At 42.4% G+C, this 27,467-nt stretch overlaps 1 protein-coding gene across 1 annotated transcript in view; it reads right to left on the reverse strand.

The window, feature by feature from the left end:
* DCX (doublecortin) overlaps positions 1–27,467 on the reverse strand; it is a 135,474-nt gene that overhangs the window by 19,658 nt on the left and 88,349 nt on the right. Inside the window, exons 5-6 of the mRNA XM_007466313.1 lie at positions 27,327–27,464; positions 9,019–9,113 (exon numbers count right to left, since the gene is read on the reverse strand). Of these exons, the coding sequence (XP_007466375.1) occupies positions 9,019–9,113; positions 27,327–27,464 (233 nt within the window). The remainder of the gene's footprint in view (positions 1–9,018; positions 9,114–27,326; positions 27,465–27,467) is intronic.

Here is a 27,467-nt window from a genome sequence, read left to right on the forward strand (position 1 = left end):
GAATGGGGAGGAGAGGGGCTTACTTATCCAACACAGAATGCTTTTTGCTGAGAAAGACGGGGCAGGACGTCTGTTAGGCTGCTTAGAATGGAAAGAGAAGTAAAGTGTATTCAGAAACTTGAGGTCTTACTCCTGGTTAAGTAGTACTGTGACACACTGAATAAGTCTTTGAGTATTGGTTCCTTCATCAAGAAAATACAGAATGTACAATCTGTAAGGTCTCTACCAGCTCTGAGGACTCTTCAAGAAAGACTGATTCATTACAAAACACAACAAAGTCAACTATAGCAAATAGATTCACTTCTCACCAACCCATAATCCCTACACTGTAAATCAGGGGTTGGAAAACTTGCTCTGTAAGGGGATAGATAGTAAATATTTTAGGCTCTCTTTGCTGGTCACATATGGTCTCTGTCACACAGTTTGTTTGTTTGGGTTTTGTTTCTTTTACAATGCTTTAAAGATGTAAGAAACATTTTTTACTTCAGGGGGCCATCCAAAACGACCAGGCCATACACATGATTTGGTACTACTGCTCTAAACTACCAAACAACATTTCTTAGAAAACTGATAAACAGATAGGAAGTACAACACTGAGGAAACAATAGGAGGGCAATAAAAAACACACATAAAATTGAATTGAGGCAAAGTGGCATACAATGGAGTTGCATCTCTGAAGGCATTCAGTTCTCCACAAATTGAGCAAAGTGAAAATTGAACATAGTCAAAGTATCTTTGAGCCCTAGACTTCAAGAATAGTGGAGAAAGACTGAAAATCTACTCCTACATAAATACAAGTAACACTGGAAAAAATTGTCAAAATCAACTTTTTCAGAACTCTGGAAATTAACCAAAGGCTCGCAACAATCCAAAAAATGTTTATTCAAGAAAAATGGCCTAATCTCAGTAAGAATACCGAAATTTGGGGTGCTTTAACTTCCCCTATTTCTATTCTCCCTCTCCCCAGCTCCAGGGTATCTCTGAAAACCAACAGCCTCACAACTACAGTCTCTGAAAAAAACCTAGCAGCCACTGGAGAATGCAGAATGGGCTTGGAGCTCCCCCAAACGCCCTATTCACAGAGAACTGTCACTATTTGACTTGTCTGGTAGCTCCCACTTGTGGGGCTCTTCTTGATTTGACCTGACTCAGAGCACGCTCACTGTGAACAGCCTTTTCAGGGAGCATTAATCAGCTGCAATTGTTTAAAATCACAGCTGCCTAAGGCGGGGAAAACAGTTGGGGCAAATGAAGCTGCTCAAAACCTTAAAAGGAAAAGCTGGAGAATTCATGTCCATAGGGGACTTTGAAAAGTTCTGAAAATATTCCCAGGAATCTCAAAGGCCAGGCACATGTTCAGGACTGGATATAGTCTCAGAAAAGACCTGAGAAGTTCCTAATCTCTCACCTCTGGTTGGCCTTGAGGCCCTGTGCAAACAGCAAGTGAAGCCTGAGGCAAGCTGCCTGACAGAGCATTGAAATCAGGGTCCAACACACACACACACACACACACACACACACACACACACACGCACGCACACGCACACACACACGCACACACAGAGCCCTTCAGCAAAGGCTGGGAGACTTATTGGATCAAAGCATTTAAGGAAATCCAGGAAAATTATCCTTCAAGAATGAAGGAGAAATCAACACATTCCCAGATAAACAAAGACAGAGCTAGCAGACATGTCCTATAAGAAATACTAAAGAGAATCCTTCAGGGAGAAATGAAAGGACGGTAGACAGCAATCTACATAAGAAATAAAGAACACTGGTAAAGGTAGATACATAGGTCAATACAAAAGAAATTATAAATTAATTTTTCTAACTCTTTTCTTCTATTATCCAACTCAAAAGACAACTGCATGGACTAGTAATTACCAAGATGTGTTGATGGACTTATTATGCATGAAGATGTAATTTGTATGTGAATAGCAGCACAAAGCGGGGGAGGAACAGAGATATATCAATACAATAGCAAAAATTTTATATAAAGTTGAAATTAAGTTGATATTAATCCAAAGTAGATTATGTTAAAATGTTAATTGTAATCCCCAGGGCAACTACTAAGAAAATAACTCGAAATAAAATTAGTAAAAAATACAACAAGGGAATTAAAATGGTATACTGGAAAAATATCTAAGATAAAAAGGGCAGAAATACACGAGTGAAGGGACAAAAAAAAGACATAAGACATATAGAAAATAGCAAATGGCAGACGTAATTCCTAATTTACCAATAATTACATTAAACATAAGTAGATTAAGCACTCAAAGGAAAAGGCAGAGATTGGCAGAATGGATTTAAAAACATTCAGCTCTATGCTGTTTGAGACATAATTTACATTCAAAACCATAAATAGGTTGAAAGTAAAATGTTGAAAAAGATTTACCACGCAGTTAGTAACCAAAAGAGAACTGGAGTGGCTATACCAATATCAGAAAAAATAGATTTTAAGACAAAACTTGTTACTAGAGACAAAGAAGGACATTTCATAATGATAAAATATAACAATTAAAACATATCTGTGCCTTAACAACAGAGCACCAAAATACATGAAGCACGAAATGACTGAATTGAAGTGAGGAATAAACAATTCAACTATAATGGTCGAAAACTTCAATACCCCACCTTCAGTAATGGATAGAATAACTAGGCAGAAGACCAACAAGGAAAGAGAAGACTTGAATGACAGACACTACAAATAATTACACATCTAATCTACTCCATCCAACAACAGCAGAATACACATTCTTCTCAAGGTCCCATGTAATGTTCTACATGACAGATCATATGTTGTTAGGCCGTAAAACAAGTCTCAATAAATCTGAAAGGATTTAAATCATACAAAGTATGTTCTTCAACTACAGTGGAATTAAATTAGGAAGTAATAACAGAAAGATATTTGGGAAATTCACAAATATGTGGAAATTAAACAGCACACTGCTAAATAATCAATGGGTCAAAGAAGAAATCACAAAGGAAATTAGAAAATACTTTGAGATAAAGGAAAATGAAATAACAATATACCAAAAGTTATGGGATGCAGCTAAAGCAGTGTCCAGAGGAAAATTTATATGAAATGTTCAGAATATGCTAACTCACAGAAACAGAGAGTAAATTAGTGGTTGCCAGGGGGGTGGGTGGAGGGGGAAGAGGCTGTGACTACTGATGGGCATAGGATTTCTTTCGAAGGTGATGAATACATTCTTGCACAGCTTTATGATTATTCTAAAAACCACTAAATTGCGCACTTTAAAAAAGGTGAATTTTATCTCAATGTTATTTTAAAAAATAGTACTTTTGAAAATCTTTTACATTGACAATTGAATACTTTCTAAATTTTTTTAATTGAAGTATAGTTGATTTATATATGTTGTGTTAATTTCTGCTATACAGCAAAGTGACTCAGTTATACATATATATTCTTTTCCATATTCCTTTCCATTATGGTTTATCACAGCATATTGAATATAGTTCCCTGTGCTATACAGTAGGAGCTTGTTGTTTATCCATTCTATACACACCAGTTTGCATCTGCTAATCCCAGACTCCCACTCCTACCCTCTTCCACCCCCCTCCCCCTTGGCAACCACCAGTCTGTTCTCTATGTCCCTGATTCTGTTTCTGTTTCATAGATAGGTTCTGAATACTGTTTATATGATTCCTGAGCAGGTAACCCTATATAGCAATATGCATGTATCGGTGCATAGTGTATACAGTAATATTCAGTAAGTAATGATGTGTAGAAATGTAAGAGGCGGTTTTGTAGCAGTTTTGCTCTATGACTATATTGTGACCAGTGATGAATTCCATACGTTAAACTTACACATAATGCAAGTCCACTGTAATAGAAACAGCACAGGATTAAGAGCCAGGAGACCTAGGTCCTAAGCCTAACTTCCCCTTTCAGGGTCTTTGCTTCTGTATCTGAAAATTGAGGAAGATATAGACTATAACATCTTTAAGTTTCCTTCTAGCCCTAAAATTCTATAAAATATAACTTGGATCATTACATTTTGTTTTTCTCTAGTTATACCAAAGCAAGGGAAAGGAGGCAGGCACTACCAAGTTAGTGAACTCCCTGGGCATTTTTCAGGCAGCACACAAGGGCCTTTTCATTATGGAAGCCACTTTGGGTCCCACCGCACTGAACCACTGGGCTTCAGGAACATTCACCCCTGTTCTGAGTCATTCATGTAACAGATCCTTCAGTGTAGCTGGTTGGTTAGTGGAAATAATTATCCGAGAAAGACTGTTCCAGACTGTTATCTCAGAGGAAGAGGGGACAGGCCTGGGAGTAGAATTGGGAGGTGACTCCACTTGCAGCTGCTGTGACTTGGAATGGGTGGGGTGAGGCACAGGCTATGGAGAAAATCCAGAGGACTAGGCCTAGGTATGAACTTCCGTACTTCTGTCCTCCATCAATTAATTTAGTATTCAAAATATATTTTCTTGTCTGGGTAGAACAATGTTCAGGAAAAGGAATTATCTCAACATTCTGTTTTTGTTGATTGATATGTATAAATACAGAAACACACATATTGCTTAACAATACAAATAATTTGCACCTGAAATTCATTTGCTTGGTCCCCTGGAGCCCTACAGAACAAAATGCTTGTAACAAATACAGCTGTGCTGGCGATACTATTGCGTTAGAGAAAACAAAAACTTGGTCTCTGGTCCAAGAAGCTTATAGTCCAAAGGAAGTCAGAGAGAAGTTTTGAGAAACCTGGCTTCTAGTTTGGGTTTACTTTTTCCCAAATGTGCCCTGTGCTTTTCTGATGGTGTGGCTTTGTTCTTGCTGATTTTTTTAAAAGCTGGAATGCCCGCTCTCTTCACCAGCCATCAAAAGGCTACCCAGGCTTCAAGGTCCCACTTAAATGTCACCTAGTCTATAAAGCTTTCGTGTCTCCCACCCTCCCACAGTCCGACGTCTTTCCTACCCTCCTTTGTGTGCTCCTGCAGTTCTTTTTTCGCTCTTGATTACACTACCAAAATCCACTTAGAGTGGTGTCTGTGATGTAAGATTCAGGACCCTGCTTTATTCATCAAACTATCTCTCTAAGCAGTTACAGGATGACAGAAAAAAAAAGTCTGGAAACACAGAGGGAAATGTATATTTAAATAATGTTAGTTGTGCTTTCAAATAATATGTCAAATATATTTTCCTTCAATCTCCAGGCAGCTTGGCAAGCGAAATGCCTCCAAATTTAAAGCCATGAGGGCAATCACTAATCTGGAAAAAAAAATTTTTTAATAAATGAAAAAGCGTCCCTGTGTTTCTAGGCATTTTGAACATCTTTAATATGGTACCTTCTCTGAATTGTTGAATCACACTGGGGCTGTCTTTAACCTCATCACCCCCTTTTCCTCATCTGTAAAATGGAAATGCTAACCTGCCCTATCTCTTTCACAGGGTTATCGCTAGGGTAAATGAGAAAATGGCTATGCAGAAAGATAAAGCAGTATGAAAATGCAAAATGTTTTTCTCATTAACTATACAAGGATTTACTTCGTGTCCATATTGCAGCACTTGAGTATGCGGACTTTGGCTAACCTCATCGCAGCTGCATTAAAAAGGATTCTCCATGAGTTGCTTAAGAGGAGAAGCCAAGAGGCTGATTACAGCTTAGGGCCCTGTCACAACCGTCAAAATTTACCAAAGGGATGCTGGGACTTCACGTTTGTTTCCAGTTGTGCAGGAGGAAAGTCATGGCCTCAGCCACCTGCTTCCTGTCTCCACCATGACTCACACCTTTCAGGTCCACTTGGATGGAAGTTCAGGTGATATCTGCTTAGGCCCACTGCCCAAGGACCTCGATGGTGCTAAGGCTCAAGTAACTTTGTGAAAGGAGGAGCAAGAAGCTGATCCTGAGCCCCAGGGGGACTGAGCCAAGGTCACAACACACTTTTTAGCTTATTCAGAAAAACCAGTTCATCCTCCATCATTGGTGGCATAAGCATGAGGCTACTGCCTCCTGATAGGATGCACTGAGTGAGATGCAGCATCACTTCTATGACATTTCTTGTCCCAAATGCACAATCTGTTAACCACAAGGAAACATGAGACAAACCTAAATTGAAGGACATTTTACCAAACAACTAGCCTGTGCTCTTCATTTCTACAATATACTGCCTTGAAGATTTTTTAAAAGACTCAAGAACTTTTCTAGATCAAAGAAGACTAAAGAGACATGACCACTGAAGGCAATGTGTGATCCTAGATTGGGTCCTGGACCAGAAAAAAAGAACGCTCTTGGGGCAATTGATAAAATTTGAATATGGACGGCAGAGTATATAACAGTACTGAATCAGTGCAAACTTCCTGATTTTATAATTGTACTATGGTTATGAAAGAAAATGTCCTTATTCTTAGAAAATACCTACTGAAGAATTTGAGGTAAAAGGGCATGATGTCTTAAACAATTTCAAATGGTTAAAAAATTTAGTAAAGTGTGTGTGTGTGTGTGTGTGTGTGTGGAGAGAGAGAACACAAAAAATAAAGTAAAAGGGAAAAAAATAAACAACTGGTGACTCTTTATAAAGAGTATACAGAAGTTCTTTATACTTACAATCTTACAACTGTAAATTTGAAATATCGAAGTAAAAAGTAGGGGACTTCCCTAGTGGCGCAGTGGTTGGGAGTCCGCCTGCCAATGCAGGGGACGCGGGTTCGTGCCCCGGTCCGGGAGGATCCCGCATGCTGCGGAGCGGCTGGGCCCGTGAGCCGTGGCCGCTGGGCCTGCGCGTCCGGAGCCTGTGCTCCGCGGCAGGGGAGGCCACAGCAGTGAGAGGCCCGCGTACCGCAAAAAAAATAAGTAAAAACTTAGTGAAAATTATACCAAAATCCAAATGTTTTTTAAAGTTTGCCCTAGGAAATTATATAATTTATTATTTAATGTTTGTTTGCTTAACTGCCATTAAAAATGGGTAATTTGAAAAATAAAATGATACACTGAAAACTCAATGATACAAAGAAAATAGGCTCTGACAAGACTGCCACCTGTAGCTTGTTCTGGTTCTTCAATGGTGAAATTCGTTTTTAGAACTGAGTCCAAAACAAAAACAAAACAAAACAAACAACCACACACACACACACACACACACACACACACACACACACACACACACACACACACACAAAGCCTGCAAACCCAACCAGATGAAACGGTTTAACAATGCACTCACCTCAATGGGCTTATGGATGGTGGGGCCTCAGCCTAAATGAACTGAACATGTCAATTACAAAGCAGAAGTACTCAAGTGTGCAGACCAAATAAATGCCCAGGCTGCCCTCAGCCCTTTGGAGAGAAGGTACTGGTGGAAGGTGCTGGGGTAGGTCACACTTCCCAGAAGGAAAGTATGGGCAGAAATGCATAGAGCAAAGACACAGTAAGAAACAGTGGAGCATCCCCAGGAGGTTCTGTGTGGACAGTAGAACAACTGAAGTAGGCTACTCCTCGTCTTGGAATGTCCACATTAACAAGGTTTGCTGCTCAGAAGAATCACTGAAAGCTGACTGCAAAAGCAATTTTCATCCATCTCACAATCTCTGGGTACCATTGGTTACACAGACAGTTCAGCAGATCTTCCTTTGGGGAAACCAAATAGCTCAACAGAACAATTCGAAGGTTCTGGTCAGGGTCAGTACCAGAAGCTAAAGAAATCATTAAAGGAATGGAATGGGCATTAGGAATGATGGAGCAGGTAATGGTCAAGTTAACCAGGAAATTAAAAATCCTGATATAGAGAAAAGGAAATGAAAATAGGTGTCAGGCAGCGCTGTGCTGTTAAATGTGTAACAACCGACTTCCTGTGGGAGAAAACAACAACCTTGATTTGTAGTATTTGCTGAATTCTATGGTGTAAATAAATATTCCCATCATGGCTGAGCTCTAGGTACCAACACGATGTCACCAAACACAGAGTTGGGAAGCGATGCACACAATCAGCTCTCAGGAGCTAGTGTGAACTGGCTCCAGCAAACCACTGGTAGCAACCTGGGCGCCAGTCTTACGTCTGCTGCTACCTAGCTATGTCACCCCAGTAAGTAACTTCATTCTGGGTTTCAATTTTCTCGTCTGGAAAACATCAGTCTCACAAGATTATTGAGAGAATCAAATGAAACGAATTTATCTCCATCTCAGATCTCTTGTAGCTCTTACCCTCTATGGTTCTGTGATGGAGTTGGCCACATTGGTGGCTTTTTGCCTTTCTCCATCTCTCGCCAAGTCTTGTGAGCTGGGAGAAGACAAGAGAATCCTAGAGGAAGCTGCTCTAGGGTGTGGTAATCAGAGCAGAAACCACATTCACATGGCCTCAGAGATGAGGTTGAAGGCAGTGGCCACTCCAGATTTTTGATACAGAAGAGATTTCTGGGTGGGAATCAGTTTGGAAAGCGGGGGAAGAGAATTTCTACACCTCTATTATTTTAATGGTATATTTATTGGGGATGACGTAGAGGTGTAAAGGGTGCCCAGGGCCAATGCAATGTGCATATGCCCTCTCTTCCTACACTGTACCAGAATCTGCCTGGTAATGAAGAATATACAATGAAACTAGGGCCTGTTCATACTGTGATGTCCTGTGAATCTAAAGGGAGTAGCTTAGGGCTAACTTTCTTTATGTCATTTATTGGAGCCTGGGGCCATAAGTTGCCCTCAATGCCCTCTTTGCTGCGCCCCTGAACTGCAGGGACAAGTGCTCAACTCAGCCCCTGAGCCATCATTTGGTGACACTATTAGCTCAGAATGGTTATTTGGGCCCTTCATACCTCTTCCTTTTGGTTATAAATACAACCAGAATTAAATAAACTGGGGGTCAGAAGAATAAATAAAAGTGACTGGAAGCTTAGCCCCTGCTGGGATTCCCAGCGCTTCAAGGTAATGGACCAGACGAAGGGAAATTCTGGCCTGGATGTGCTGCTGAGGTAGACGGAAGAGAAAACCCTCACCAGCCATTCCAAAAAGTCCAAGTGCAAAGGGGTTTAGTAAGGTATAAGAGACATAATACCTTGTGCTTCCGGAGGCTGCCAGGACTGGTGGGCGTAGAGATGGGAGACTGCTTAGACTTGGGGGTAGAGAGCTGGCTGCTGGAGGTTCCGTTTGCTAGCCCAAGGCAAGAGAAAAGCAAGGGATAAAAATCAACAGCATACAAAGGAACGCGTTATCCTTCCCCTTCGAAGACACTAAGAACATTCAAACGAGCTATACAGACAACCAAGTGATGTGACTGAGTAGAACAAAGGTGAAAAGAAACACATTCCTCAGAAAGGCAAGAACTGCAATGCTCAGTTAATTAGATCCCCATACAGTGCAAGGCGGTAATCCACCCACCCATTCCCCCGTGTGCTTCCAATTACAGGGGTCTGGTTCTTTTCAAATCTTTTTCATATTCATTCTCAAGTTTGACCCTAGCAACATCTCTGGGAGGTAGTCTGGGAACATATTACTTTGTTTCAATTTTATAAGTTAGACAAAATTGAGGCACAAAGAGATGATGCTGCCTTATTTCTTCTTAAGGGGAAGAAATATGGGTGATTTGGACCAGGGCACATCCCCTTTGGTGACAGATGATGGCAGCTGCAGGACAGCCCCATTGTCTAGCTCTCTCCCCTCTCCCTTTTCCTGCTCATCTTTCCTCCCACTCTCTCTTCCCTACCTCATTCCGGGTACAAAGAACAGAAGGGAAAGAAAAGAGAGAGGGAGCTAATTAGGAAGAATGAAAAAGAAAGTGGAGGAGAAACAGAGTGCGAAACATAAAGGGAGGTGCCTACAGCAAAGTGGGCAGAGGAGAGAATCGAGAAAGAGGGAGAGAAGATCAGGGATGGAGACGAGACAGGAGACAAAGGCTCTTGGGGACGAGAAGGAGGAGGAAGTTTGAAATCAGGAGAAAGGCTTAGAGACAGAAAAGGGATGACGGTAGCCAGAGTCAGGGTGCACCCGCATTTGTCTCTAGTCAGTAAAATGCTGAAAATGAGATGGTTTAGTATTTAACATCTCCACATTCCACTGTGTTTGCAAAATTGTCTTATATTCCCTTGCTGACTAGATTTTTTAAAGATCCAATCATGTAAAGAAATGTGGTGCACTGAAATAGAACAATTAGCAGCTTTCAAAGGGGATTCATGTTCAGACATCTCATCTAAAGTTAATCTCTTTTAAAATCTAAGGACCTACATTGTTCATCAGATATTCTGAAACATGCTTTAAAAATAAGGGCAGGGCTTCCCTGGTGGCGCAGTGGCTGAGAGTCCGCCCGCCGATGCAGGGGACACGGATTCATGCCCCGGTCCGGGAAGATCCCACGTGCCACGGAGCGGCTGGACCCGTGAGCCGTGGCCGCTGAGCCTGCGCGTCCGGAGCCTGTGCTGCACAACGGGAGAGGCCACAACAGTGAGAAAAAAAAAAAAAAAGAAAAAAAGAAACAGGCTGGGACCTGGGACCCTTTGCTACAGTGCTGCAATGCTTGCACCTGGACACAGCTCTCCTGGAAAAAGAACACACAAAGAAACTATATGGGACTAAAAATAACTGCACGCATGTGCAGTTGGGGCAAATTCTGGACCCAAAAAGATACAAAAGATCAAAAAACCCAACTGCCACTTTTGAAGAGCCTGGAGCAAAAACAGGGTGTCAGGAGCAAAAGCAGGGTACTGAGCGTGCCCCCTGCACACAACACCACCAGAGGGGTGGGCAAAACACCTAAGCCACCCCTCTGGCCCGATCCCCGGATGCAACCCTACCCCTGCTGCAGCAGGGGCCCCAGTAAAGCCTTGCCTTAAAAAAAAAAAATCCATGATGTATTTTGGTAAATGCTTTCTTTGCATCTGCTGAGATAGTTACATGGTAGGCTTATTTATGTTTAAAATTTGTATTTAGGGGGCTTCCCTGGTGGCGCAGTGGTTGAGAGTCCGCCTGCCGATGCAGGGGACGTGGGTTCGTGCCCCGGTCCGGGAGGATCCCACGTGCCGCGGAGCGGCTGGGCCCCGTGGGCCATGGCCGCTGAGCCTACGCGTCCGGAGCCTGTGCTCCGCAACGGGAGAGGCCACAGCAGTGAGAGGCCCGCGAACCGCAAACAAAATAGGGGCAAATATACCAAGGGTGTCGGTGAGGGTGTTGCTGTTAGTCCCACAGGTAAAGCTTAAACTGGTGTATCATGAGTATTTCCTGAGGATATACTTTCTCTGCACCACTTATGGTAATGTTTCCCTAGGTTCTGGAACCTGCATATCAACTGTAGAGATGAAAGAGACATCAGTGTGGTGGTTGATGAGTTTATCCAAGTGCAAGTGAGCTGAAAAATGGGCACTTAGGAATCCACCAGCTGGCCTTGCCTGTGTATTCACTCATCTCTAACTCACTCACTGAGAGGGCTTTCTCCCTGTCAGGGCTTCCTGGAAGTCATTCATTCAGTTGGCCAGTAGCTACAGAGTACTTTCTCTAAGCGAAGCCAAGTATTAGACGTTGAGGTTTCAGGGATGAGTAAGTCACATCCAGTGGGGTGGCAGGTAAGAATACAGTGGGAATAAGTGCTATGACAGAGCCATGCAAGGGGTATTATTGGAGCCCAGTGGAGAGGCTTTGAAATCAGGGGACTAGGAAGCAACACCTGAAAAAAGTCTTGAGAGGTGACTCTGGAATAGACAAATCCAGACACAGAAAATAGATCAATGGTTGCCAGGGGCTGGCCGGCAGGGGGCAAGGAGGAATTAGGCAGGGCAGGATGGAGAGGTCTGCTAATAGGTACAGAGTTTCTTTGAGGGGATGAAGATGTTCTGGCATTAAATAGTTGCACAACTCTATGGCTAAACTAAAATCCAGTGACTTGTACATTTTAAATGAGTGAACTGTTTATAATGTCAGTTATATCTCAATAAAGCCATTGAGACAATGAATTGGAGCTAGTTAGGCAGAGAGGGTAGAAAGGGTATCCCAGACTTCAGAATTACACCAGTAGGGGCAAAGACATGGCGGTGTGAAAGAATACAGTATGTTTACAGAAGTGCAAATAGCTCCAAATGGCTCAAGCATAGGATGCCAGCAGTGAATTCTGAGAGATGAGACTGGAGTTGAGGATAAACACCAGACCCTGGGGGCCTTTTGTGAAGTCTGGGTTTGATGTGTGAAAGAAATCTGGGAGCGATACCATCAAATTTGCACTTAACAAACTATGACTCCAGATGCAGGGGCAAGACTGGTGAGGTGGGGTGGGGGGTGTGGGATGGTTAAAGGTAGAAGCAGAGAGACTGGTTAGAAGACAATGCATTAGTCCAGGTGAGAGGTGGTGACGGCTTAAATTAAAGCACTCGGGAGGGAGAGAAGGGATCGGGAGAAGATAGAGGCCTAGAGGCCAGGCAAGCTTGGAGTGAGCGTGATGTGCACGTACCATGCAAGCCACGCAAGGAGGAACATGACCTGTACCAAACAGCACACAGGCTTGGGGAGCTAGGCTCTGCCAGGGCACTAGGCTTTCTGGTGAATAAAAGAGGCACTTTGGAAAAGGCAAGAGTCCGTGAAGCCACAGTGAGGCAAAGGAGTCATTTACTCTGCAGGAAAAGGAAGGAGTGCCTGGGGGTCTCCAAACAGGACCTGGCCCCTGGTATTCAAGATGGAGAGCAATCTTTGTGATCAGTGTCAGCTGACATAATGAACGTCTTCCAAAAGACCCCTGACCCCAGCCAGGAAGTCTAACAGATGTAGGCATCCCCAGGTAAGTCCTGGCATTTTGTTCCACATGGTCACTGTACCTTTCGGCAACAACAGATTCTAGTTTCCCAGCATTTGTCAGCCGTGCTACAAAAGGATGGCTACTATACTTCCAGTGTGAAAACTGTCTTTTTCACCTACCCTCTTACCTAGCTTCTTATCTGAGAATGAGCCCACTGGTCCTGGCAAAATGTGGAAAATTATTAACCAAAGCTTATCTGTATGGGAGTCAGTTTCCACCTATTGGCCATAGATCTGCACATACAGGTTTCTTTTGCAATTTCTAGTTCTTTTATCAGTATTCTCTGTAACTCTCTCACCCACAAACTTTACGGGTAATACATAAATACATATTCCATGTACACCTCTCTCTATTCTCTGTATGTCTGTATATGGTTATATATGTTTCACTGCCACTCCCCCAATCAATCAATCCCCAGATCAATCTTAAGCTGCTTATAAATAAAGGATTTAATTTTGTCATCAACATTCAATAAGCATTTGGAAAATCAGTTTTTAACCATTTAACTACGATTAATTTAATTGTTGAAAAAAACGTAGACACTTTCCCAGACTTCCCTGATGGACTCAAACCCAAAGATGGACATAGAGAAATGAGAAAATATAGACACATACAGGCAAATGTCAATTCCTTACAAGCTGAAGGAGCAGACTACATAAAAATATATTCTCATATGCATTTCTTCTATGGGTTCTGTGGGAAAAAAAATCTGGGAGGGTGCCATTTGATTTGAATCCTGAAGCCAATTCGTATAAATGTCACGTAAAAGAAGTAACAGGGAAACGTGAAAATAGGGTTTGACGAACTGCATAGTCTTGGATTGGCAAATCCACATGGAAAGCTGTCACAGTTCATTTTGAGAGTGACTGGAAATAACACCAGTTTGATAGCCCTCATTTTCCTTTACTCTGCTTTTACTAAACATCTTTAGTTCCTGTCTCTGATGTTCCAGTTCTCAGCTGCAATTTGAGAATGTACTGGGGGAGTCTTTGCTCTCTTTTTCTTGTCTCTCTCATTTCCCTCCTCAGAACCACAGCACTGCCTCACTGTTGTCACCCTTTATTTATTCATAGTCCAAATCCTTTTATTTCTCTCTTCTCATTGTGCAGTTCATTTTTTCCCCTCTACAGCAAGGTACATCAGGAACTTTTCAATCTCCTAGGCTGTCTTATCAGCCTTATCAATAAAAACCAGGAAAATAATGCTTATTGTGTGTCTGTGATAAGCCAGGCACTCTTTTCTCTCTTTCCATTCTCTCTCTCTCTCTCTCTCTCTCTCTCTCTCTCCCTCTCACACACACACACACACACAGAGAGAGAGAGAGAGAGAGAGAGAGAGCCTCATCTAGTCGTATTCTAATTTCTGTTAGGGAAATAGAGGCTCGCTCCAGTTAGGGGTAGCAAAGTCAGGATTTGAACACAGGTCTCTCTGATTCCAAAGCCTATGTGTGGTTTGGTTTGTTTTCAGTTGTTGCTACATTGCTCTTCCTTTTTTACATGATTTGCTTCTGGGACTCCTACTTATGACAACTTTCTGATGGTGGGTAGGAAGGAAGGAGAAGGGTTGTGGCAGAGAAAAAAAGAAAGAAATAGGAGCAGGTAGAAGCAGACACCAGAGCTTATGCTCATCTTCTAGACTTTTATCCTACTTGATCTAGTTTAGATTAGAAAGTGATTAGCAAGAGCTATCTTCCATTCACCCTACCAACTGGGTTTCATAGAAAATGTCATGAAACAACAGCAGACAGAGCAGCCAGCCAGACATGTAACTACCCTCATGCCACATGCCTCTGGGAAGATGGTATCTGTGCCCTGTCACTCCCCTGAGGTATGCAGCACAATTGCCAAGCTGGGCCTGGCACAGTCTTGGCTTACTAGCTTCTCTGAATGATTATACCTGCCCATTCCCCAGCGCTTGTTTTTAAATCCTTGGCTCTATCAGAATGGAACAGGACAAGCCCAAACAAAAGATGGCGGGTAAGGTAACTAGGCTGGATTAACTAGATTTGCAGGGATTTAAATGTGTAGGGGAATAAGGGTTCGCAGGAGTGAGGGACAAGGTGGAGGGACTCAGTTCCCAAAGAACAAGGAGAAAGTTCAGTTTCTTGCATGGGCGGCCAAGGGCAGAGTATGGTCACCAGCCTGGCAAGTTGATGCTGAGCTCTTAGACTATGGATTCCCTTGTCTGGAGGCTGGACTGATCCCTGGAAATCAGGATGCAACTGTGTGTAAGGTGGATGTAAGTAGCCCCAGGTACAGTGATTTAAAGAATTGTCTGGGCAATGAGTTAGACAAGTCATTATACTTTCTGGGTTCAAGTTTGCATGGCACAGGAAGAAAAGGGCCAGTTTGACATATGTTTTCACCCAACCTTTGACCGGAGAGCAAACTGATTTAACACTCATTCACTTAGCTCTGGCTTTTCCCTCCCATTCTAATCCCAACACTTGAGCTCAACTCAAAATCAAGTCTACTGGTTTTGGTTTGATGTCTATTTTGAAATATTGCTCACTGAAAATAAATAACTCAGTCTACAAAAAAAAAAAAGCCATGACAATAATTTCAGAGCCACCTTAATAATTGCAGATGTATTTCTACAATTGTTTTCAAAGCATTTTGCACTATATGAATTCACATGGTTCTCCTGATAACCCCAAGAGATGGTAGCCAGGAATTAATGGTCTCCTTTTAATCACAAGGATATAGAGGCTCAGAGAGTGTAGGACTTGCTTAAAGGGTATAAACTGCTTCTTCTCAATGGATGGTGGACTTGAGGATTTGCTCACAGATTCATTTCAAAATTCCCTCAAAGTTAACGTATCACATACCACCATGACCTTTGAGTGACTGGTTCTCTGTCTTGTCTTTTCTAATTCCCTAATGCCTTGCAGAGGGAGATCTCAATATACGATTCAGCAGCCACTTCCTCATTTCTTTCTCATATTGAGATGCCCTAAGTGTTCCTTCATTCCAGTCCAAAGACACCCTGGTTCCTCCCTACTTATACAGGGAGGTTTCCTGGAAGGCCATCCAAGTAGAACCAAAGTGGTTTCAACTTACTTTAGAACAAGGCCAAGGGACAGGGCCTGTGGATTTCACACATTCATTCCAAAGAACCCTTGGGCGGGGTGTGTGGATTGGTTTGGCTAATTGCTTCTGCTCAGCGGAAATCCCTTGTCCCTCTCCCCAGAACCATCCACTAGGGAAGCAAGAACTAAGGGGCCCTAAAACAGTTCTTCACTGATTTGATCGTAGGGCCAGTTCTCAGACCAAATTCAATCATAAGTTGTGAGATACCGTAAGATCAGAAGTTGGAATTTGAGCTTTAAATCTATTCCCTACAGAGTCTTAAACAGCATGCAGTGGTGAATCTTTCAAATAAGGGAGAGAAGTAAGAGTTTTTCCTGTTGCAAAACAAATATGTGATGCTGGAGAGGGTGTGGAGAAAAGGGAATCCTCCTACACTGTTGGTGGGGATGTTAACTGATATAACCACTACGGAGAACAGCATGGAGGTTCCTTAAAAAACTAAAAATATCACTGATGAACATAGATGCAAAAATCCTCAACAAAATACTAGCGAACAGAATCCAACAGCACATTAAAAGGACAATACACCATGATCAAGTGGGGTTTATCCCAGGAATGCAAGGATTCTGCAATATATGCAAATCAATCAATGTGATACACCATATTAATAAACTGAAGGAGAAATACCATATGATCATCTCAGTAGATGCAGAAAAAGCTTTTGACAAAAGTCAACACCCATTTATGATAAAAAACCCTCCAGAAAGTGGGCATAGAGGGAACTCACCTCAACATAATAAAGGCCATATATGACAAACCCAAGGCCAACATCATTCTCAGTGGTGAAAAACTGAAACCATTTCCTCAAAGATCAGGAACAAGACAAGGTTGCCCACTCTCACCACTATTATTCAACATAGTTTTGGAAGTTTCAGCCACAGCAATCAGAGACGAAAAAGAAAGAAAAGGAATCCAAATTGGAAAAGAAGAAGTAAAACTGGCACTGTTTGTAGATGACATGATACTATACACAGAGAATCCTAAAGATGCTACCAGAAAACTACTAGAGCTAATCAATGCATTTGGTAAAGTAGCAGGATACAAAATTAATGCACAGAAAACTCTTGCATTCCTATACACTAATGATGAAAAAGCTGAAAGACAAATTAAGGAAACACTCCCATTTACCATGGCAACAAAAAGAATAAAATACCTAGGAATAAACCTACCTAAGGAGAAAAAAGACCTGTATGCAGAAAACTATAAGACACTGCTGAAAGAAATTAAAGATGATACAAACAAATGGAGAGATATACCTAATTCTTGGATTGGAAGAATTAACATCGTGAAAATGACTCTACTACCCAAAGCAATCTACAGATTCAATGCAACCCCTATCAAACTACCAGTGGCATTTTTCACAGAACTAGAACAAAAAAATTCGTAATTTGTATGGAAACACAAGAGACCCCGAAGAGCCAAAGCAGTCTTGAGAAAGAAAAACAGAGCTGGAGGAATCAGGCTCCTGGACTTCAGACTATACTACAAAGCTACAGTGATCAAGACAGTATGGTACTGGCACAAACACAGAAATATAGATCAATGGAACAGGACAGAAAGCCCAGAGATAAACCCACGCACATATGGTCCCCTTATCTTTGATAAAGGAGAAAAGAATATACAATGGAGAAAAGACAGCCTCGTCAATAAGTGGTGCTGGGAAAACTGGGCAGCTACATGTAAAAGAATGAAATTAGAACACTTCCTAACACCATACACAAAAATAAACTCAAAATGGATTAAAGACCTAAATGTAAGGCCAGACACTAGAAAACTCTTAGAGGAAAACATAGGCAGGACACTCTATGACATAAATCACAGCAAGATCCTTTTTGAACCGCCTCCTAGAGAAATGGAAATAAAAACAAAAATAAACAAATGGGACCTAATGAAACTTCAAAGCTTTTGCACGGCAAAGGAAACCATGAACAAGACGAAAAGACAACCTTCAGAATGGGAGAAAATATTTGCAAATGTAGCAACTGACAAAGGTTTAATCTCCAAAATATAAAAGCAGCTCATGCAGCTCAGTATCAAGAAAACAAACAACCCAATCCAAAAATGGGCAGAAGACCTAAACAGACATTTCTCCAAAGAAAATATACAGATTGCCAACAAACACATGAAAGGATGCTCAACGTGACTAATCATTAGAGAAATGCAAATCAAAACTACCATGAGGTATCACCTCACACCAGTCAGAATGGCCATCATCAAAAAATCTACAAACAATAAATGCTGGAGAGGGTGTGGAGAAAAGGGAACCCTCTTGCACTGTTGGTGGGAATGTAAATTGATATAGCCACTATGGAGAAAAGTATGGAGGTTCCTTTAAAAACTAGAAATAGAACTACCATACAACCCAGCAATCCCACTACTGGGCCTATACCCTGAGAAAACCATAATTCAAAAAGAGTCATGCACCACAATGTTCATTGCAGCTCTATTTACAATAGCCAGGACCCGGAAGCAACCTAAGTGTCCATCAACAGATGAATGGATAAAGAAGATGTGGCACAGATATACAATGGAATATTACTCAGCCATAAAAGGAGACAAAATTGAGTTATTTGTAGTGAGGTGGATGGACCTAGAGTCTGTCATACAGAGTGAAGTAAGTCAGAAAGAGAAGGACAAATACCGTATGCTAACACATATATATGGAATCTACAGAAAAAAAAAATGGTTCTGAAGAACCTAGGGGCAGGGCTTCCCTGGTGGCACAGTGGTTGAGAATCCGCCTGCCAATGCAGGGGACACGGGTTCGAGCCCTGGTCCAGGAAGATCCCACATGCCGCGGAGCAACTAAGCCCGTGAGTCACAACTACTGAGCCTGCGCTCTGGAGCCATCGAGGCACAACTGCTGAGGCCCGCGTGCCTGGAGCCCATGCTCTGCAGCGGGAGAAGCCACCGCAATGGGAGGCCTGTGCACCGCGGCGAGGAGTGGCCCCTGCTCACTGCAACTAGAGAGAAGCCCACATGCAGCAACGAAGACCCAACGCAGCCAAAAATAGAAATAAATCAATAAATAAATTTATTAAAAAAAAAGAACCGAGGGGCCGGACAGGAATACAGATGCAGGCGTAGAGAATGGACTTGAGGACACGGGGAGGGGGAAGGGTACGCTGGGACGAAGCGAGAGAGTGGCAATGGACATATATACACTACCAAATGTAAAATAGCTAGCTAGTGGGAAGCAGCCGCGTAGCACAGGGAGATCAGCTTGGTGCTTTGTGACCACCTAGAGGGGTGGGATAGGGAGGGTGGGAGGGAGACGCAAGAGGGAGGGGATACGGGGATATATGTATATGTATAGCTGATTCATTTTGTTATACAGCAGCAAATAACACCCCATTGTAAAGCAATTATACTCCAATAAAGATTTAAACAAACAAACAAACAAACAAAAGAACAGATATGTGTACCCAGTTGTGTAATATTTTGGCACAGATCAGTTTCCCTCAAGAAGAGGACGTCTGTAAGAAGGCTGCTGGATGTGCCAAGACTACTTTCTCAGGCTTGACAATGCTGACAACATTTATTTCCAGTCGAAGGTGGTTCTGCTGGGAACATGTTTCTGGTGGAGCACGCCTGTTGTCAACACTCACTCCCAATTTTATTGGGCAGGAACTAGAAGAAACTACCCTGCTCTTATTTGTGGAAAGAACATATGCTTTGGAATCAGTCAGGGTTTTAAATCCTGGCTTAGCCATTTCCTAGATGTGTGACCTTGGGTGTAACCTACCCTCTGTGAGCCTGTTTCCTCAACTGTAACATGTGAATAAAAAGAATGCATATGTCAATTGTTGTTGTTCTGAGGAGTACATGAGAGACTACATATAAAATGCTTAGCCAGGTGCCTTAGCAGATAGGGAGGGCTCAGTAATGACATCTTCTATTGCTATTACTACTGCCATTATTAGAAATGGAAGGAATTAAAGCACCAAGTTAGGAAATCCCCTTCCACAGGGGGTGATTTATCAACCTCTGCTGGCCGAACACTAATTCTTTGGCTAGCAGGTCAGGCATTAGAGGACTGAAGTTTTCCCGAGTGAAGCCCATAATTCTGGTTTTTGCATGTTATTGCTGTGCTCCCCAGAACAGTCTTCAGCTGTCGGCTCTTCTCTCTTTTTACTCGCTCAGCCTTACCATGGGGGCGGGGGTGATCACTGAACTCAATGTGGAAGCACTGAAGGTACTGGAGCAGGAAAGTTACACAATAGCCATGTTTTAGGATGAAAAATGTGGTGGCACCACAGCAGGTGTGTTAAGTGGACAGAGATTTGAAGCAGAGATACTGTGTAGGAGTGTGTTGAGTAATCCAGGCATCAGGTGATGAGGGAAAGGAAGGGACTTCTGTGTGGGAAAGGTGAAGATGTTTCAAATGTTCAACAACAGGAACAGCATATGGTGGACGTGAAGGATTAAAGAGTGGGAAGAGTCAAAGATAACGCCAAGGTGTTGCGCCTGGGGAACAGAATAGAATTGATTCTACTGTCAGGGAGTTGGGGAGAGGAGATGTTTTTGACTTTTAGACACGTTGCATTTGGCACATATAAGCAGAATTGTCTGGTAAGCATTCATGGCACTGACATCCAGAAGGAAGGTTGGGGCTGGAGATGTAGATTTAATGGTCGCCTCTCTGTACCCCGATATGCTGTATTCATCACCACCTCTGCTCTCTTGTTCATGCTTTCTCTGCTGCCAGAAATATCCATTTCCTTATCAATTGAAATCTAATTCTCTTTCAAGCCCCAGTTCTTCCAGGAAGCCTTCCCTTAGCACCCGAGCCCCCAATGAACTCTCTTTCCCACAAACTCCAGTGCTTCCAATAGCACTTACTGCCTGTATCTCTCATGCACTTGGCATTTAAACAAACCATTATCATTAAGTCTTATTTAGCATCACAGTGCAATGGTTACGTTGTGGACTGTGGAGCCAGATTGCCTGGATTCAAATCCCAGCTCTACCACTTACTAGCTGTGTGATCTTGGACAGGTCACATTGTTCACATGCCCTAGTTTCTTCATTTGCAAATGGGGGTAACAGCACCTACCTCATGAAGTTGTTGTAAGGATTAGACTAATTAATATACGTACACAAGTGATTAGAATGGTTGCTTGGCACATATGAACTATGTAAGTATTTGTAAGTAAAATTTTATATGCATACTGGTTCCCCAAATAAATCATAAGCTGCTTAGTGACAGGTACTTTACCTTATCATTCCTTTTCCTCATAGCACCTAGCATTACTAGTTACTCCACCCAAAATTTGGGGAATCAGTTATATTTAAACACAAGTCCCTGGACTTCCCTGGTGGCACAGTGGTTGAGAATCCGCCTGCCAATGCAGGGGACACGGGTTCGATCCCTGGTCCGGGAAGATCCCACATGCCAAGGAGCAACTAAGCCCACGTGCCACGACTACTGAGTCTGCGCTCTAGAGCCTGCGAGCCACAACTACTGAAGCCCGTATGCCACAACTACTGAAGCCCGCGTGCCCTAGAGAAGCCACCACAATGAGAAGCCCACGCTCTACAACGAAGAGTAGCCCCTGCTCGCCACAAGTAGAGAAAAGCCCACGTGCAGCAATGAAGACCCAGCGCAGCCGAAAAACACACAAGTCCCCGGCTGCAGCAGGTTGCTAGGACCGCTACTGCAGGGAGATGGGTTAGCACGACCGCATCCCATGCTCTGTGGAGTGCTCAGGGATGGGGGTGGGGGGAGGGGTGGCATTTGACTGCTTGCTCCAACCATTTACTAAACGGCTCTCCAATGGCAATGGAAAAGTTGCCTTATATATAGGACAGTTCTTCCACTTAAACTAGACGTAAGCTGTGGTTTTAGAAAGAATCAGAGTGGGGGAGGAGGCAAGGCAAGTTTTTCTCTTCCCATAGCTTCGCCAAGGGCACCCCTTCCCCTTGGACTGGCTGTAGGGGAGCTGATGGAGTGTCTAGGACTGGGCACTGGAAACAAAGGTGCTTAATTACTCATGGCTTGCTCTATGTGCTCTGCACAAAGAGAATGACACAGATACCACCCGCCCTGTCCCAGTCTCTCCACGTCCCTTGCCTGGAGGTGGGGGAAGGTGGAAGAAAGCAGAGAAGCAAGGACCATGCAACGGAGACTGTTTATTCACCACTCTGGAGCTTCGACACCCTGATTTAAGGACAATGCAAGGACCGCCTACCTGGGAGTCAGGAGAGCTGGGCTCTCGTTCTTGAGTACTAAATAGATATCGGGAAGACTGAAAGATTTACGGAACCTCTTTATATCTTAGTTCTCCAATCTAAAAAAAAACTGGATATTTTTCTTTTCCCAGTTTAAGCCATGGTGCTATTGTGAGTGACAACTGAGATGACAGGTTTGGAAATATTTTGCAAAGTGCAGAGCATTTACTTCATGTAAAAGATCATTATCTGGAACTTCTCTCAGATGCAGAAGGGTATTGTGCTGTCTACTAGTCACATATGGCTAGTGAGCATTTGAAGTGTGGCTAGTCAGAATTGAGATGTGCTGTAAGTGTAAAATACAGTCCCATTTCAACAAATGTAAAATATCTCAACAATTTCTTACATTGGTTACATGATGAAATGATAAGATTTCGGATATATTCAGTAAAATAAAATACATTTTCAAAGCTAATTTCACCTGTTTCTTTGAGCTTAACTGTGGCTACTAGAAAATTTAAAATTACATACAAGGCTTGCACTTGTGGCTCGCATTGTATTTTTATTAGACCTAGCTGGTACATCCAGACAGTCACATTCAGGAAGGTCAGAACATCCAGGTCCCTCCATCTTAGGCAACCCAAAGCAGCGCCTTTGGTTCAGAAGAGGACTCCCGGATACTATTCTCCCATGGGCACCCTCACCTGGCTGTTTTGTGGCCCTTGACCTCCCCTTTCAAAAGCTATGTATTTTGGTAGAGAAGACATTCATTCTTGGGCATTTGGGAACAGGGAAGATTTGACTTTCAGGAATAGGTGCATATAGGTTGGGGGAAGGAGGGTGGAGAATATCGGGTTGCTACAACAATGATATACTACTGAAGAATAGCAAACTAATGATCACATTACAATCCTCTCAAGTGGGAATTAGCTTCCTTGGAGGCTCCTCTAAAAAAAAACAAACAGAAAGAAAAAGAAAAGATTCCTTCCCAGCAACTAGCTGACTTTGTCCTTTTAATTCAATTCAATTCAATTCAATTCAATTGGGGGGTAGCTGCATAAAGAGAAAAATTAACACATTAATGGCTAAAATGGAAATAGAGACACAGAAATGTCTTCCTTTAGTTCTGGAGCCAGGCTTACCTTTACCCATCAAATGGCAAGTCCTAGGTTAATCAAAAGGGAGCACTGCACAAACTTCCTTCAAACATTCCACAGGAGCCTTCTGGGCTCAGGTTTCATCTGCTTACCACACAATCCCTTGCCCTACTTTAAAGACAAACTTGGCTAATGGGACTTGGATTCTCAGAGTCTGTCAGCTCTGCCCAGTGAGAATGAGAGCTCCTTATAGCAATATTGTATAGACAATCAAATCCTTCCTTAACTCAAGTTTAGGGCTTAGCAACAGACATTCCCTTTGGGGGCAAACTCAGTACTGGCAGGAGTAGGGACTGAACTTGAAGGGAATAAAGTAGAAGGACTTTGATTCATTCATGGGCAGAATGGGAAAGAGACAACTTAAGGACTAAGGAACAAATAATCAAATTATGACGCAAATTACAGACCAAATAGCATCAATTTCCTAAACCTCAAGTCAAACTGAACGCAGATATTAACTGAACCATGAATTGGACCAAATATATATATTTTATATATACATATACTATATATATATATATATATATATTTGAAAAGCTAGCAAACTTGTTCAAACCAGAATCAAACCTATATATTTTCTAATGAACTAGAACATCAAAACATTCCTTTAACTGAACCTGAACTGAGCCAGTGTTTCATTTGGTTTGAATCCTGGCTAAAGAGGAACATTTTTGGCTTTCGTTTGCCATCAAAGGAAGGTAGTTAAAATTCCCTGGGAATGGCCTATCTTCCACAACCTTTAGTCACTCAGGTTGAATGAAGAAATGTGGATCCATCCACAAGTCTCAGATCTAAGACAGACTGACACAGAATGGAAACAGGGTGGTGCTACCATGTACTACAAAAGAACAAAGAATTTCAGCCCCACACATTGCCATTATTCTTTGGTTAAATGTATATTAATCTGTATATGTCTCTTGCTAACAGCTCAGGAAACCTTGATACTTTATGAAACAATTCTTTCTTTATGTTTTCAAGGAGAAATTTATGCTAATGCAAAACTATGCATTGTCTATAGCTCACCCTTCTTGTTACCTGATTCTGATTCTGTGGAAGCTATTTTTACAACCCTGGAAATCACTGATAACAATGGAAAATGATTTTTGTCTAGACATGCAAATTCTGTCTTATCCAAAATGGAAACCAAGTCTTAGACAAGGTAAGAAACTTGTCCCAAGTCACAAAGCTGGGAAGTGGTATAATTGGGTTTTCCTAGAGAGATGTCTCTCCCTCCTCTTCCACATCCTATCTCCCTACACCTTCCAGCTTGAGTTGGTCCTGAGTGAGGAGGTGGTGGAAAAGGGAAAATGGGTATGTCAAATCTGAACCTTACCTAAAGTCCTGTTTGCCTGAGATCAGCTTTGCCCCTGTGCAGTGTTCACTGAGTGGATGTCCTAGACTTGGCCCTAAACTCCCATGGCATGGGCAAGGTTGTGTCACGTGAATCCTTTAGAATTTTTACTGGTAGGAAACTGGGGCTGCTTGTAATTCTGATACCTGCCAAGTAAGGTCCCATTTTCCTACCTCAAATTGGTTACTTTGTTTACCTTGTGTGTGTGAATACATCCTCATTCCTTCTTTTAGCAAGGGAGGTCTGAAGGAATAAGAATAGATCTTGCCTGCCTAAGCCTAGGTTGGGATCTATTATAACTCCTTTCAATTTGACACATATTCATTGAGTCCTAATGCATTCCTTCTCTGTCTCCAACATCTTAGAATCAGTGAAGTGCATACATTTTAGAAGGAAAATTCTGCATGTAGTATGCTGGAGATCAATTATTTGACACATGTTTAAACTGTGTTTAATTACAGGTGGTTGGGTTCATGTGTGCTGGGTAATCCAATTGGATACAGTCTGCCAAAGAGAATCGATTTACTTCAAACTGCTGCCACTCCAGCATTTCTAACTAATGGGTTATGTGATGGTTTAAAACTAGGTCCACAAATTCTTTGATATTCCTCCCTTCCAGAAATGGAGCCTGCTTCCCCTCCCCTTGAGTGTGGGCTGGCCTTAGTGACTGCTTCTAGTGAACAGACTAAAACAGAAGTGACAGTGTGTAGCTTTGGAGAGTAGATCATAAAAGGCACCACATCTTCTTCCTTATTCACCCTCTTGAATTGCTGTCTGGGGGGAAGATCCTGCCAATGGCCATCTTGGAAGTGGATCCTACAGTCCCAGTTGAGCCTGCAGATGACTACAGCCCCTACTAATACCTTGACCTCAACTACATGAGAGATTCTGAGCTGGACACAACCACCCAGCTAAGCCACCCCAGAATTCCTGACCCACAGAAACTGTGAGATAAAAAAAAATGTTTTTTGTTTTAAGCTACTGTGTTTCAGAGTAATTTGTTTTATAGCAAGAGATAAGTAATACAGGTTAGAAATCCCAGAAATAGCCAGAGATACTTCTGAAAAAAGGATCAGCTAAGTGGTTATTGCCAGACTTTAGGAATCTTGATCAACTGTTTAAAGTCCATTTTGGGGGTAAGGCCCTGCTTAGAACCTGTACAAACAATTTCATTCTTAATCCAAGTGCTAAACTCTAGGTCTTTGTAGTTCGAGCAGTATGAATTTGCTTAGAAAGATTCATGTGCTGTTCTGTACGCTTAATCAAAATATCACCAAACACATGCATTTTTTATTCCTTCCACAAATATTACCTACATGCTTATTGGGTCTCTAGTACCACGCTGGGTGAAATAGGTGCTCTTATGCATTTATTCATTCACAAGCATTATTTGAGCATCTACTAGGACCCAGGTACTGTGCTCAGCACTGAGGATACAGAAATGAACATGACACCTTGCCCTTGAGGGAACCAGCATTTAGTTGATGAAGTAAATACATACAAGTAAATACATACTTTACAACACAGTTGTGGTGAATATTACCCCAGAGATATGAATACCGTGCTATGATGTTGTGGAGAATGGAACAACTATTTCTATTTGAGGTGTTGAAGGATGAATAGGAGTTTTCAAGCAAAGAAGAGTGGCAGGTTTGGGGGATGGCATTCCAGGTGCGGGAGAACAGGGTATGCAAAGACATGGAAGTATGAAAAGCCTGAGCTGCCTCTTCACAGTTGAGTTCCTTCTGCTTGAGAATAAAGAGATGGCCGGTGATAGGCACGGTAGCGTGAGGCCAGCAGGACGGGCTTTTTTTTCCAGGCCACGGGCATTTCAAAGCCAATAGGCTGCTCGAGCTGCCTCAAATTGAAGAAGCGATAAAGAGTGCTTTTGCTCTCTGCCCCAAGGCTCTCAGGCTAGAAGAATTCTCATGGTGAACCCTGAGCTTTGGGAGGACAAATGTGTAAATCTTCTGGAGCATATAATTTCTTGACCATGAAGGACTCAAATTGTCCGTGCATGAGTCTACTAAGCTTCTAAACTTGGCCTTCTCTGCCCTTTTGCCTTTTAGATCAGTGCCACTCAAGCTATGGGTGCGAGACCTTGTACCAGAATGTAAACCAGCACACTGCTGCCTTTATCAGTAAAATCATGCTATGAAGTAAATGGTTTGCTCAGTGGCATGATTTACATTTGCCACAAGCTCCTAATCTCATCACACACTGATACATAGTTCATGGGTCAGCAGTGATCCCTAGACCACATTTTTTAGATTGCTCACTATCCACTAAATAAAATCCTATATGACAAATGTCTTTATTTCCTTTCAGAGCCTGGCCTATATGTCCTTTACTCCTGTGAGAATGATGCAATTTATTTTGTTTCTCTTTTGGTTTTGACTTCTAAAAAATTCAGTCATATTTGAAGCTCAAGGGCATCCACCATGTTGATACTTTGAGGGAGGTGGCTTTTTTTTTTTTTACATTTTGTTTTTGATTCTGATTTTCTATCTCAAATTTATGTTTGACTTGATTATTTCATTGACTATGCATTGGCTGGATGACGTTGAGAACGATGGCAATGAACACAACCATGACAAATAGCATTAGAGCAGGCATGGCAAGTGGGCCAGATTTCTGGTCTGCATCCATTTGAGTAGAATCGGTGTTGTAGCTGTGTCTCCATGACTCCAAACAAGTTGAATTGCTAGAATTGGTCTCATGGAGACACAAATGGTGCTCATGAGGAACTCATTCCTCTGCATGCAGAGGGTACTGGCCTCTGTAAATGAAGTCAGCGTGCACAGTTAGGTGAAGAGCACTCACCGTCTTGGTCGTTACCTGAGTCAGCTGGAGACTTGCTCCGGCGCATGGGGCCAGGGCTCTTGGCTGAACTCTTCTGAGGTGTTGGGGATGCCTTTGGGCCAGCTGTGGCTGACGGGTTTCCCTTCATGACTCGGCATTTTT

This window comes from Lipotes vexillifer, unplaced genomic scaffold (genome assembly GCF_000442215.2).
Source record: "Lipotes vexillifer unplaced genomic scaffold, Lipotes_vexillifer_v1.1 scaffold298, whole genome shotgun sequence".
In the NCBI taxonomy this organism is placed as follows: Eukaryota; Metazoa; Chordata; class Mammalia; order Artiodactyla; family Lipotidae; genus Lipotes; species Lipotes vexillifer.